The 13,461-nt window shown below is 41.0% G+C and overlaps 1 protein-coding gene across 1 annotated transcript in view; it reads left to right on the top strand.

Annotated features, from left to right (window-relative positions):
- LOC145392963 (putative protein-lysine deacylase ABHD14B) overlaps positions 1-13,461 on the top strand; it is a 226,954-nt gene that overhangs the window by 88,781 nt on the left and 124,712 nt on the right. The window contains exon 3 of the mRNA XM_080267258.1: positions 3,470-3,604. Coding sequence (XP_080123384.1) covers positions 3,470-3,604 — 135 coding nt within the window. The remainder of the gene's footprint in view (positions 1-3,469; positions 3,605-13,461) is intronic.

Here is a 13,461-nt window from a genome sequence, read left to right as displayed (position 1 = left end):
AAAAGTATATGGCAGGATACTTACTGAGAGAGGTAACGTATTAATAGCAGAATTACTTAAAAAAGAACAGGGAGGATGTAGGAAGGGAAGAGGTTTTGTAGATCAGACATTTATGCTAACGTGTTTAGTGGAAAAACTTCAAGAGAAGGGTAAACAGTTGCATGTGGCCTTCATGGATTTGGAGAAAGCATGTGACAGAGCAGATAAACAAGGAATGCAGAAAAAGTTCAAAACATACAGGATAAATGGGAAGATGTTGAATGATATGAAGAATATGTGTGAGGGTGCTAAGGCTCCAGTGCATGTGGATGGTGAACTGTGTGAATTTTTCTATATGAATGTTGGATTGAAAGAGGGATGTGTCATGTCTCCATGATTGCTGTTTGTATATGGTTGGGGTTATAAAAGAAATACAAGGTAGGTCAGTGGATGCTGGAGCAGCCCTAATGAGAGAGGGCTGCATTTGGAAACTTCCTGTTCTGTTTGCTGATGTTACTACTGTTAAGTAAAGGTGAAGGGGAACTGCAAAGTTTGGTGAGTAAGTTTGGGAAAATTTGTAAGAAATGGAATCTAAGGGTGAATGCTTGGAAAAGTGAAGTTGTGGTTTTTGAGAGAAATGAAGTCACTGAATGTACAGTATGACTGCATGGTGAGAAAACTGAAAATGTGAGTATTTAAGTACTTGGGTTTTGTGATGAGTAAGGATGGAAGTTTGGAGGATGAAGTGCTTGAGAGGGTAAAGCACAGATGAAAGGCTGCTGGTTCATTGAAAGCAGTGATAAGAAACAGGGAAGTGAGCATGGACATACACAAAAAAATAATTGCTGCATGATAGTATTGTGATCCCCACTTTAACATGCGGAAGTGATGCTTGGACCTTGTTGGAAGGACACAAATCAAGAGTGAGAGCAATGCAAATGAGTTATTTGTGAGGAGCATGTGGAGTTACATGGAAAGACAGACTAACAACTGAGGACCTGAAGGAGTGTTGTGGTGCGGATGTGGATGTGACAGACAGCATTAGGAGAAATACACTGAGGTGCTTTGGTCACATGGGGAGGATGGAGAGTGAGAGACTAATGAAGAGAGTGTATGTGAGGAGAATGGGGGGAGAGGGAGGGAGAGACTAAGGATGAGTTGGAGGGATGCAGTGGAGAGGTATATGAGGGAGGGAGGTGTAAGTTGGGGGGAGGGCTTCGAAATAGCAGGGGACATGGCAGCATGCAAGCAATTTGTTTGTGGCCACCCCTCACGAGATAATCCCGAAAACGGTGGCCACTGGTGTCTGGTTATAAACAGGAGTAGACTGTAACACCAGTCGAGCAGGGCAGTACTCCCAAGGTGGATGGAAAGCTGATGACAGAGAGAGCTGGAGCTCCCGTTTCATCAGCCCTTGGGACTAGTTCCTGACCATCCCCCTTTCCTGAACTTTTTCAGTGTCTCAGTAACACAGAGAGTAGCCCAGCATACTCTCCAATACAAATTTCTCTAACTATCAACACCAAACTACATGCACAGTACACACTACACTTCCTTTTCCAAAATTAAAAAATAAGGGCGTCACAACACAGCCTCCGAGTCCCCAGGAGGGGACCATAAATGCCCCCACCTTCCGCCCCTCTCCCGGTGACGACTCGAGCTGCCTAGAACCACTGTCTCACTCACTTCTTCATTTCTGCAACATTCGAGGCCATTCCTCCAACTTTTGCTCTGTTGAGCACCGCCTCTCCTCCTCTAAACCTCACCTTCTTTTCCTAAGGGGACACTACTCACACATTCGAATAGTCAGGACTAAGGGCCACAGAAGAGGCCCTTTTAATTACATTCACCCATCAGTCCTCTACAAGGCATAACAAAAAAAAATGCTACCACTCTTTCAGAATGACACAACATTAGAAATAGTCAGCCAGTGTTAAATATGGCCTCAAACAAGAAATCATCATTTTTAGCACTTATATTCCTCTTGACACCTCCCATGCTCTACCAGTACAGTACAACCCTAAGTGCCTCTCCGTAACACAGACACTTGACTCAGTCATTGCTGGGGACTTCAACACTAAAAACATTTGTAGGCATAAACATAGTCAAAACAACTGCCGAGGCCTCGACAGTGCTTCACAACACAACAACATGTACATTTTCAGTGACACTTCACAATACACACTCATCCCACACCAGGCAAACCACATCCCCTCTTCTCCAGACATCACCAGCACTTGCACTCAACACCACTTGGCGAAGGAACCCAGACTTGCTTCAGATCATCTCGCCATCATTATCACCATAGGAACAGAATCCAAACCAGAGCAGTCACACCTCATATGCAGACTACAAGAAAGTAGACAGGACAAAATTCACTGAAAGAAAAACAAACACCACAGCACATTAAATAATATATACTCATTGCTGACATTAACAATCACATTACAAAGTTCAGCAGCATCATGCTCAGTGCAGACAAACTTCAAATTCCACAAGACAACAAAAGACATTACTGTACAATCCAGATTTTACACCGGAGATTGCCAGCCTCGAGACAGTGCAACAGGTCAGAAGACAACTCACCTCATGTACACGCACAAGACACCATCATAAGGCTCCAGGACCAAGACAGTGAGATCAACAACAATATTAGTACAAAGAAAATGGAAACCTGGGAGGCCTTTGTAACAACACGTAGTCATTCCACAGACACAGCTTGACTTAACAAAACAACAATATCACAAAATCTCAAACATGCAAGTTAAAGACCTGTACCATAATCTCCTCCAGCACCCAACACATCCCTTCCTAAAAAGAACAAGCATACACTATGTAAACGTAAGTCAACACCAACTCACTCTGAATCTGAAAAACAGCACTCTCAACATAAACTGCCCTTTCCACTTGATCACAATGCAGCCCCCGTCACACCAGAACAGACTCAAGAAAACAACGAACTTTACAAGTACAGTACTGTACTTCAGTATGATTACATCCATCATAGGTGTTGTATTAGGTGAAAAAAAAATCAGTAATAACATTAAAAGATGCATTAATATCCTCCGCATCAAGATCCCATTCCCAAACTTTATCCAATTATGGGAAGCAGGTTGTTGGCTTCCCACTGTAATTGCAATTTCCAACCACAATATCTCTGAAACTATGGGGAGTTGTGGAAAAAAAAAAAAATGGGTAAGTGTGACTTGCATTTTCCAAGGCACTGATGGACATCTCATTAGATTTCTCCAGGGTTGCTTAATTTGCCATATTGCTGCATCACAGAGCCTCTTCAGCACAACCCCTGCCATAGTTTATGGTTTAATGGACTTGAGTTGAATATGATGGGAGATTGTACAGTTTAGAAAGCAGTCATCAGGTGAACAAATCTGACCCATGCAGAGATAGAATATTGCTTTTTGGTATGTATTGTGTAACTGTATATATTTAGTTTTCCTTATTGTATCACTAACCTCAATTTTGTTTTCAGCGTGATACCAGTGGAAAGACCATGGCAGCTCCAAGCTTTTGGCGGACATTTGACTTTCTGTCTGATAAAATTCCCAAAGAAGTTGAATCTTTGGCTTCTAGTGTGATTGTTAACAAGAGCACCATCAACATTATGGTAAGTTATTCATCCTTTTTCACTTTACTCTCCCTTATTTACCCTCGAGGAAGATGCATCAGGCCACTTTCAAAACCATGCAGACATTAGGAATGGTTCCAGAATCATATCATACTCCGGGAGCTAACTTGTACCTTTCCTTCTTGCTGGAAGTTTGCTCTCATTCAGCCAGTCCCAAAGAAAGGTGACCATTCCCAACCCTATATCTGTCGTCTAGTTGCTTTGACATCCTGTGTCTCAAAAGTTTTTGAGTCTATTCTTAACAGAAATATTTTAAAGCATCTTTTCTATCACAACCTTCTTTCTGATAGTCAGTATGGGTTCCGTCAGGGCTACTCCACTGACGATCTTCTCTCCTACCTTTCAGACTACTGGTCATCCCCATTTCAGGACTTTGGAGAAAGCTTTGCCATTGCACTTGACATCTCAAAGGCTTTCAGTTGAGTCTGACATAAATCTCTAATTTCCTAACTGCCCTCTTATGGTTTCCATCCTTCTATCTGTGCCTTCATCTGTAGCTTCCTTTCTGGTCGTTCTATAGCTGCTATTGTAGACGGTCATTGTTCTTCTAGCTCTATCAACAGTGATGTTCCTCTGGGCTTTGTCCTATCACCAACCTACTTCATTTTATTCATCAGTGACCTAAGCTGTACATCTAACACTATCCACTCGTACGCTGATGATTCCACTCTTCACCTTTCCATTTGGTTCCCACAACATCTATCTCAGCAGGTACTTCAACAAAACAAGGGATGAGGCTATGGCATACCTAATGTCTGACTTGGCTTGTATCTCTAACTAGGGTAAAAATAATCTTGTTTTTAATGCATCAAAGACTCAGTGTTTACACCTATCAACCCGACAAAGTCTTCCTCAGGAGTACCCACTAATGTTTAATGCTGTTCAGCTTAATCCTGCATCATCCTTGAACATGCTCGGGGTTTGATTCGCTCAGGACTTATCATGGAAAGATCATATTACATCTCTTGTAAAATCTGCCTCTAAGAGATTAGGTGTGCTAAGCCAACTCTGTACCTTCTTTACCCCTGCACAATTGTTGACTTTATACACGGCTTTTATTCACCCCTGAGTAGAGTACAGCTCTCATGTGTGGGGAGGCTCCCCACAAACAGCTCTTCTCAGTAGGGTTCTTTTTGTCTCGTTAACTCTTCTCTTACTGGCTCCCTTCAACCTCTGTCTCTTTGCTGCACTGTTGCATGTTTATCTCTTTTCTTTCGCTCCTTCAATGGTCACTACTTCTCAGAGCTGTCTGCTTGCATCCCTCCACCTCTACGACGGGTGCTACTAGCACCTGTTTAGCAACAAACTCTCATCCCTTTTCTGTCCAGCTTTCTAATGCAAGAGTTAAACATTACTCCCAGTCCTTCATTTATGCAACAGGTCAACTCTGGAACTGTCTCTCTCCATCTGTATTTCCTACTTCCTATGATCTCCGGTCTTTCAAACGCAGTGTGTCCAGGCATCTTGAAATGAACGGATCTTGAATTTGGCTCTCTTTTGCATTGTTTTTGTTTTTTTTTTAGTAAGGAATGGTTTGTGGGATCCTTCTTCCTTCTTCCTTGCATTAAAGAAAAAAAAATTGTTTCTGGTTTGTAGATTTAATGTTGCATGAATCATGATGGCATTCCAAAGTCATGATGTCTCATATATTCATTAAATGAACACTGGTATGAGCACTTGACCAGAGTAAGTGCTTTTGGACACATGTGACCACTATCATTAATAGCTGCCTTTCATTAGGCGCAAGTTTTTGCTTCCCAGTTTTCTTTCTCTAGTGTGCTCTATTCAGTGGCCTGCTTCATCATTAGACTGAGCAGGCCTTTATGTAAGTGTAATGAGTGTTGTTGTGCCTGTCTGTTTCTTATTTTATTTATTCTATTGTTATTTTTTTTTTTAAAGAGCCACACCACTGTATGGCACATTCTCAGTGAATCATTTAGTTTTAAGTTTTAGAATTTACCTGCAGAGTTGCTACTAGATTTCCCTTATTACTGGTTTTATTCTTGTTTACTTTTTCTTGTCCTTTGCAAAACTAATGCTACATTTTGTATAGTTTATCGTAGTCGTACAATTTCATACAGAACTCTAACACCAACAAAACAGTCCCAGCTGTGCAGTCAGACATGTGGCATCAGAAAAACTTTCATACACTGTCATGATGGCCTCTACGAAGTTGTTATTCATCCTGCTGAACCCGAACTACAGTTTCTTTAGTTCCAAAGTATAGTTTTAAGAGTATTACTGCTTAAATAATAACCTTAAATTGAGTTATTACACTGCAAATTTAGCTGTTATCGGGAGATTTCTCAGCAAAGCCCTTACCTTCTCTCCAGGGCAACCAATCTGGTACTACTGACGATGATGGGCACTGAGGCAGGTACTATATACTGTTACTACTCTGCTGTTTAAGCACTGATAGTATCCCAAAGTATTAATGGCTAGTTAAAGTACATATCTTGACAATACGACACCACTTTGATGGTTGCAAGCTGTCACTGGTTGCCGACAATAACAAACTCTTTACCAGCATCTGCTTCCGACTTCTCATTTACACTCTTTAAATTGCAGGAAACTCCCTGTACTGTTGTTTGCAGATGATACTGTGTTGTTGAGTGAAGCCGAAGGGGAGCTGCATGGCTTGGTGGATGAGTTTGGGAGAGTGTGTAAGAAACGGAATCTAAAGGTGAATGTAGGGAAGAGTAAAATGATGGTCTGTGAGACAGGTGAAATCAGTGAATGTACAGCGAGGTTCGATGTTGAGGAATTGGAAAATGTGAGTACGTTTAAGTACTTGGGTAGTGTGATGAGTAAGGATGGAGGTTTGGAGGGTGAAGTGCTTGAAAGGGTACAGCAGGGAAGAAAGGTTGCTGGTTCCTTGAAAGCAGTGATAAGAAACAGGGAAGTGAGCATGGAAGTGAAAAAGTTACTACATGACAGTATTGTGATACCAACTCTTAACATATGGAAGTGAAGCTTGGGCATTGTTGGAAGGACAGAAGTCAAGAGTGAGAGCAGTGGAAATGAGTTATTTAACCTCTTAACCGCGGGGCATCACTTTCTTGACGCTTGGGAGCAAGGGATCATACCGAGGGGTGTCACTCTTGTGATTCTATGTTATTTTGAATTCGCCCGGGATTTCAAGTGGTGGCTTGTATCATCTATCAGTACTGCCAATGTCCAACACTAGTCAGCACTCCTAATCTCAACTGTACTCCCATCCATTGTTGACAATTTAGCCATTTCTCCCCGTTCTTGACTCCCCTCCTACCTTCCCTCCATTACCCTCTCCTCTCGCCTGCCCGGCCGTGCTATGCTAAGTAAATCTTCCCTGGAGTTTTCCACTGATTTCATCCATTGAAATAAGCCCTATGCCCTATTCTTATACCAAATAATATATACAAAAAAGAAATAAGGGAAGTGATAGTGCCATACACCTGGAATTGGCTAATTATCACCTGACAACACCTCACGTGCACTCGTTTGCTAATTTTCGCTGTTTATTTCCCCTTGAAATATGCCGTATAATCTATTCTCGTAATAAAAATATGTATAAGAATGGAAGGGAGAAGCCTAAGTGATATTTACATTCACCTGGAACTACCTAATTATTGCAGGCCACCACACTGTATTCTACACTAAGTAAATCTTCCTTGGAATTTTCCACTGATTTCATCCATTAAAATAAGCCCTATGCCCTATTCTTATACCAAATAATATATACAAGAAAGAAATAAGGTAAGTGATAGTGCCATACACCTGGAATTGGCTAATTATCACCTGTCAGCACCTCATGTGCACTCGTTCGCTAATTTTCGCTGTTTATTTCCCCTTGAAATATGCTGTATAATCTATTCTCGTAATAAAAATATATATAAGGAGGGAAGGGAGAAGCTTAAGTGATATTTACATTCACCTGGAACTGCCTAATTTATTATGTATTGTCTGGATTTCCTGCCAATCATTTCATAGCTATATATTAACAGCTGTCACAAGGCTGACGTTGGCAGTATTGCACTCCCACTAGCCAGGCCATAAGTATCAGTTTACTGTCGTCTTTCAAGGTGAAAGTATGTCGGATTCGCGCCTGTCCAATTCCGCTGCTTTTTAGCCCCATGCAAAGGGCCCTGTAACCTCTACCCCCTACTAAACCTCGTGTGGAAAGAGGTAAAGGGCTGACAAATGATAGAGAGTGACTACGATCTTTCTGGTGAATAAAACAGTGCAAGTGGAAATGTAAATAATGTGTAAACAGCAAGTGAAAGCAATGAATGTAAATATAAGTGAACAGTGGAAAATACTTTTATAAGTTACTGCAGGTGACAGTGCCTAACACAGTGTAAGTAAAATAGAAATGTAAATAATGTAAATAAAATAGAGAATGTAAATAGAAATGTAAATGAGTAGTATTATAAGAATAGAGTAATGAAAGTGAAAGTTTCACTCTAGCATGTATGAATACTATGAGTTGTGAGAGTGAAGGTGAAAGTGACATTCACTCTCAATGCTAGGATACAGGAAGAGAAAGTGATTGCTACGTATTTTACTGAAAGAGAAATTGAATGCCTACAGTGACAATAAACTACTATTACTGAAGGAAACTTATGGATAAAGACTGTAGATATATATGAGTGTTATATAGTAATAGAAATATAAAGTGAGGAGTTTTATGAATAATAATTGACAGAACACCAGCGACGAACGATCGCAAGTGGGAAGGTTATACGCCCTCGTAATTTTCATTGCTTTCACAGTGTTTTGTTTTTGGAGTATGGATTCCAAACTATTTGGGAATCATAGAATAGTGTTTCTAGTGATAATATCAGGCTGTGGTAATCATATTACGGGTTGTCGGGAAGTGTAAAGTGGAGACTTCATTACCCAACTTCAGAGGTCTCCACAAGTCCTACGGTACTCGATGAAGGCTCAACAAACATCCCAGGAGAAAGCTGAAGGTATGTGCCATATGCATATGTAATTTTAATATTCTAGGACTAATAACTGATTTTTGGCAAATATTTTTAGAGAGTCTGTCGGAGCGTGAATATGCCCACGGGAGCCGCAAGTCAAAGCAAAACAAGCCCGCGGTTTAGGGGTTAAGAGGAGCCTGTGGAGTCACATGGAGAGAGAGGCTGACAAATGAGGATATAAAGGAGCATTGTGGTGTGGATGTGGATGTGATAGGAAGCGTTTGGAGGAACACACTGATGTGGTTTGGCCATGTGGGGAGGATGAAGGGTGAGAGACTGACGAAGAGAGTGTATGTGAGTGAGGTGGAGGGGGGGAGAGGGAGGGAGAGGCTGAGGATGAGATGGAGGGATGGGGTGGAGAGGTATGTGAGAGAGGGGGGTGTGAGTTGGGAGCAGGGCAGTGAAATGGCAAGGGACAGGGCGACATGGAGGCGATTTGTTTGTGGGCACCCCAAACGGGATTGAGGTGTCTGGCAATAGATAGATAGATAGATATTGCATATTTAGAGAAAGATAGGCTGACTGTGGATGATTCCCACTTTGTTCTTCGTAAATAGAAATAAAAAATAATCTGCGTAATGTTTAAAGCAAGTAAAGTAAGTAATCTTTTCAGAAAATTTGCCTTCTGATGCTGACTCAGAAGTATTGCCTTAGGGAAATATCATCATCATTCATCATCATCTGGACCTCCTTTCCCACCCCAGGGCAGGTGAGGAGTAGCAATGTCCAGACAGCTCAAAATTGCCCAATCCAATGGGCCATGCTTCCATTCACTCATCATTCAAGCCCTGGAATCCTGGCTCTATTGGATACGCCTAAACAACTTCACATAAATGTATCCGATAGAGTCAATCTGGATGCTGCCACGTTAAAAAAGGGTGCAGAATCTTTGATCATGCACTTCTCATCATAACATTTATCCAGCCAGCTCAATCTCTTGTCAGTTCCCTAGCCTCACCGACTTCCAAACCTCTCTTCCTCACACACACATCCACCATATCTCTTCACCTTCTCCTTGGCCTACCTCGCCTCCTCCCTCCTTCAGATTCACTCACATATACCTTTTTCACCACTCTGTTGTTATCCATTCTCTCCATATGACCATACCGTCTCAGTACACTCTCTTTGATTCTGGTGTCCACTGACTTCCTCACTCCACATCATTCACAAATCACATTATTTTGTGTCCTATCCACCTTCTGTACTCCACCTACATTCCCAGGCAGTCCCATCTCCACTGCTCTTACATCTGACTTTTTCATATTCATGCCACACCATAGTCTCACATCCATATGTTAAAGTTGGCACTAACACTTCTTCATGTAAGCCTCTGTTTCTTATCAGGGCCTTCATTGCTCCAGCTACTTTTCTTCCTTGTGTCACTCAACTTTCCACTTCGTTTGCACATTCTCCTTTCTTTTCTATCACTGTACCCAGGTATTTGAACTTTCTCACCAATTCCAGTCTCTCTTCATTCACTGTAACATTGCTCTGGGAGTCACCTTCTCTCTCAGTAACTATCATTTTACACTTTTCTACATTTACTCTCAAGGCACGACACTCACATTGACTTCAGCAACACTATACATTAACCTACCAAGTTCTTGTCCGGTATTTGCAAGCAATACTGCATCATCAACATACAACAAATTTGAGATATTCCATCTATCACCATTCATTACCAACAGCTTCCCTCTCTCCATTACTCATGTTTTTACTTCTCTCATCACCCCATCCATATATATGTTGAACAACCATGGGGACATCACACAACCTTGTCGCATGCCCACACCGTTCGTGAACCATTCACTTAGATGCCCATTAACCCTTAAACATGCTTCACTACCATCATAAAAACTCCCGACAGCACCTAGCAGCTTACCATCTACACCGTACATTAGTGATGTATCGGATATCCACCTCCGCCTCCACCTCTGTGGAACCTCCTCAGTGAAAATAATGGCCGCATTACTATCCGCGTCCACATCTTCAGACAACAAAAGCTCTGCATAATTATCCACCACTGAATTTTCAGATATTAAAAGCTCCGCATAATAATCCGCCTCCGTGTCAAAGAACCGCAGAGGTTGCTATTCTCCACCCATCCAGTATTTCTCCTTTCTCTTTTTGTCATAATAATTTTTCTCTCCTTTTCAACCACAGCTCTCCTCTCCATTCCTCTCACCTACCAGTCCCTCTTCCTCTTTCTCTTTTCTTCACAATTAGCTCTCTTCCTCCATCTGTCTCTCATTGTTCCTCTCTCTCTCTCTATCTGTCACAATAGTTACATGTGGTATGTTAATATATAGGCATATCTGGAAACTACATTAATGTACTGTACAGTGAACTCTCACATTTGGCGAGTTTTTATTTGGCAAATTCACTTTTGGCAATGGGATGGGATTGTACACAACGCTCTAATTTGGCGACAGAAATCTCACATTTGGCGTGTTGTTTGTAATAAAAATATAATAAAAATATATTTTATGCCAGTTAATTTCAACAGTTTCTTTATTAATCTGAATTAATTTCAACAAAATTTAGTGTGTATTGTGAAATTCAAGTCTCGTCTTCTCAAACCTCTTGAAGTAGCCAGGTTGTGCTACAAGTAGCGAATTGGGCTACTTTTGGAAGCCCTGTGCTGCTAAATTTTGAATTTCCCAATATATATATACAATATATATATATAATATATATATATATATATATATATATATATATATATATATATATATTATATACATAATTTTGTTGGGCTACTCTATACTGAAATTCACTACTTTTGAGGCCTGTTTCCACTACTTTTGGTCACAAGACTCTGGCAACCCTGGTTCCAAGACATCTTTGTTTACACTTCTCTGCCAGCCACCATCATGTGCAGTACACTTCTCAGCCAACCAGCATCACGTGTGCAGTATTTTGTCTGTGTTTTATTGTGATTCCTACCTGTTCTGAGGACTTGAGAACACATAGTGGCTGATGAAACAGAAATGTGGAATGGGTGACCTTGGCAGACCACCAACTAAGGCATCCACACACCATACATCATGTATACATCAAGCCCATTGTTTTATTTTCTTATGTGAGTTTTTCTGTTTTGTATTGTTTCTTGGCTAAAATAAATTACAGAGATAGCCCGATTATCCGGGCTATATGGTGTTAAGGGGTGCCCAATTAGTCCGAAAGCACGATTAATCCGGCGGAAACAAAACACAAGTACTGTACTGTTAGACTGATTTATTTACCAGTAAATGTAAATGTGTTGATGTGGATGTGATAGGAAGCGTTATGAGGAACACACTGAGGTGGTTTGGCCATGTGGAGAGGATGGAGGGTGAAAGACTGACGAAGAGAGTGTATGTGAGTGAGGTGGAGGGGGGAAGAGGGAGGCCGAGGATGAGATGGAGGGATGGGGTGGAGAGGTATATGAGAGAGGGGGGTGTGAGTTGGGAGCAGGGCAGTGAAATGGCGGGGGACAGGGCGACTTGGAGGCGATTTGTTTGTGGCCACCCCAAATGGGATTGAGGCGTCTGGCAAGAGATAGATAGAAATGTACACTTTAAGTACCAGAAAGACCTTTCCAGTTCAATGTATATTCCTCCAGCTTGTTTCAGTATTTTTCAGACTATATTCAGTTCGGTAAATCACGTTTTCTTACTGAAAGATTTCCTCCCTGTTATTATCGTCACGTTTTAAAGCTGTACCTACAATTGTTTCCAGCACAATGGACGAAACTTGTACTCAAATGTCGACTTTGTTTCCCAACTTCCCAACTGAAGATTAGGTTAGGTTACATTATTAGATGCAGTTAAGCTAGGTTAGACCAGGTTTAAACGCTTAGATTAGAACAGTGTCTTCTGCCATTACGTTAATGAATCAAACAAAGAGTCGTCACACCAGAACAGCTAAAACAGCGGGGAAACAGATTTAACGAGAAATGTTTATTTACCAACCCAGAAATAATCAGAAAAATATAATAAGACTATCAGGATGAACTGATTTGGTAAGGTGCTTTTACTGCTTACAGCAAAGCATATGTTTACCCCCCTCAAATCCTCAATGTTCGTGAGGGCAGAAATTTGTGTGCTCCCGTGGCAGACCTTGAAACCATTTTTTCAAAGTTATAAAGTCAGTTTCTTTTTCTTACAGATGTGAAAAGACTCGTTTGGTACACTTGGCTTTTTCCCCTCCTTCCTAAACCCATCTTGTGATTTGCTATGATTCGTGAAAGAATTAATAAAATTAGGGGGCATATTACATTAGCATTTAAACATAAAATTAGGGTGCATGTTCCTTTAGCATTTAAACATATCGGTGAAAACTTCTGGGATGAAAGGACCGCCTAGCTGTTTGGGATGGTAGAGTAGGGTCGTGTAAACATACCAGTGACCTTCGTTCCCTTCCCATAATTGTTTGTAGTTTTTATGGCTCTCCCTAACTCAACGTTACTGACACCGGTACAGTAAAGCGTTGTTCAAGGCTCGCAGCCATGAAGGGGTTAATGGAATACATTATTGTTTGTATCAATACTTTCTCTTTCACAAATACACGAACAGACAAAAGAATGTGCAATAAATGTACACTCAGCTGTAAGGAGCAGAAATAATTGTATGCTCTGTCGGTCCGAAATGTGTTGGGAAGCGACGTCGAACAAAGAATGTGGAACTGAATGCCACCTTACGAGAACACGTGAGATGAAAGTATTTTTTCTTATTAGTAAATATAATTGTTCCATTTCGTCCCCTATAATTGTGAAACTCATAAAATTTCGTCCAAGCATACAGCCTAATAACCTTACCAATTCAATTCATATTGCTCTAGTTTGTTTTCTGTATTTTTCTGCCTATTTTGTGGGTGGTAAATTACGTT

Source organism: Coenobita brevimanus, chromosome 23, assembly GCF_032717465.1.
Source record: "Coenobita brevimanus isolate Jiangsu-jjx chromosome 23, ASM3271746v2, whole genome shotgun sequence".
Lineage (NCBI taxonomy): Eukaryota > Metazoa > Arthropoda > Malacostraca > Decapoda > Coenobitidae > Coenobita > Coenobita brevimanus.
The sequence above is the reverse complement of the archived record's forward strand: the minus strand, read 5'-3'. Positions and strand labels throughout refer to the sequence as shown.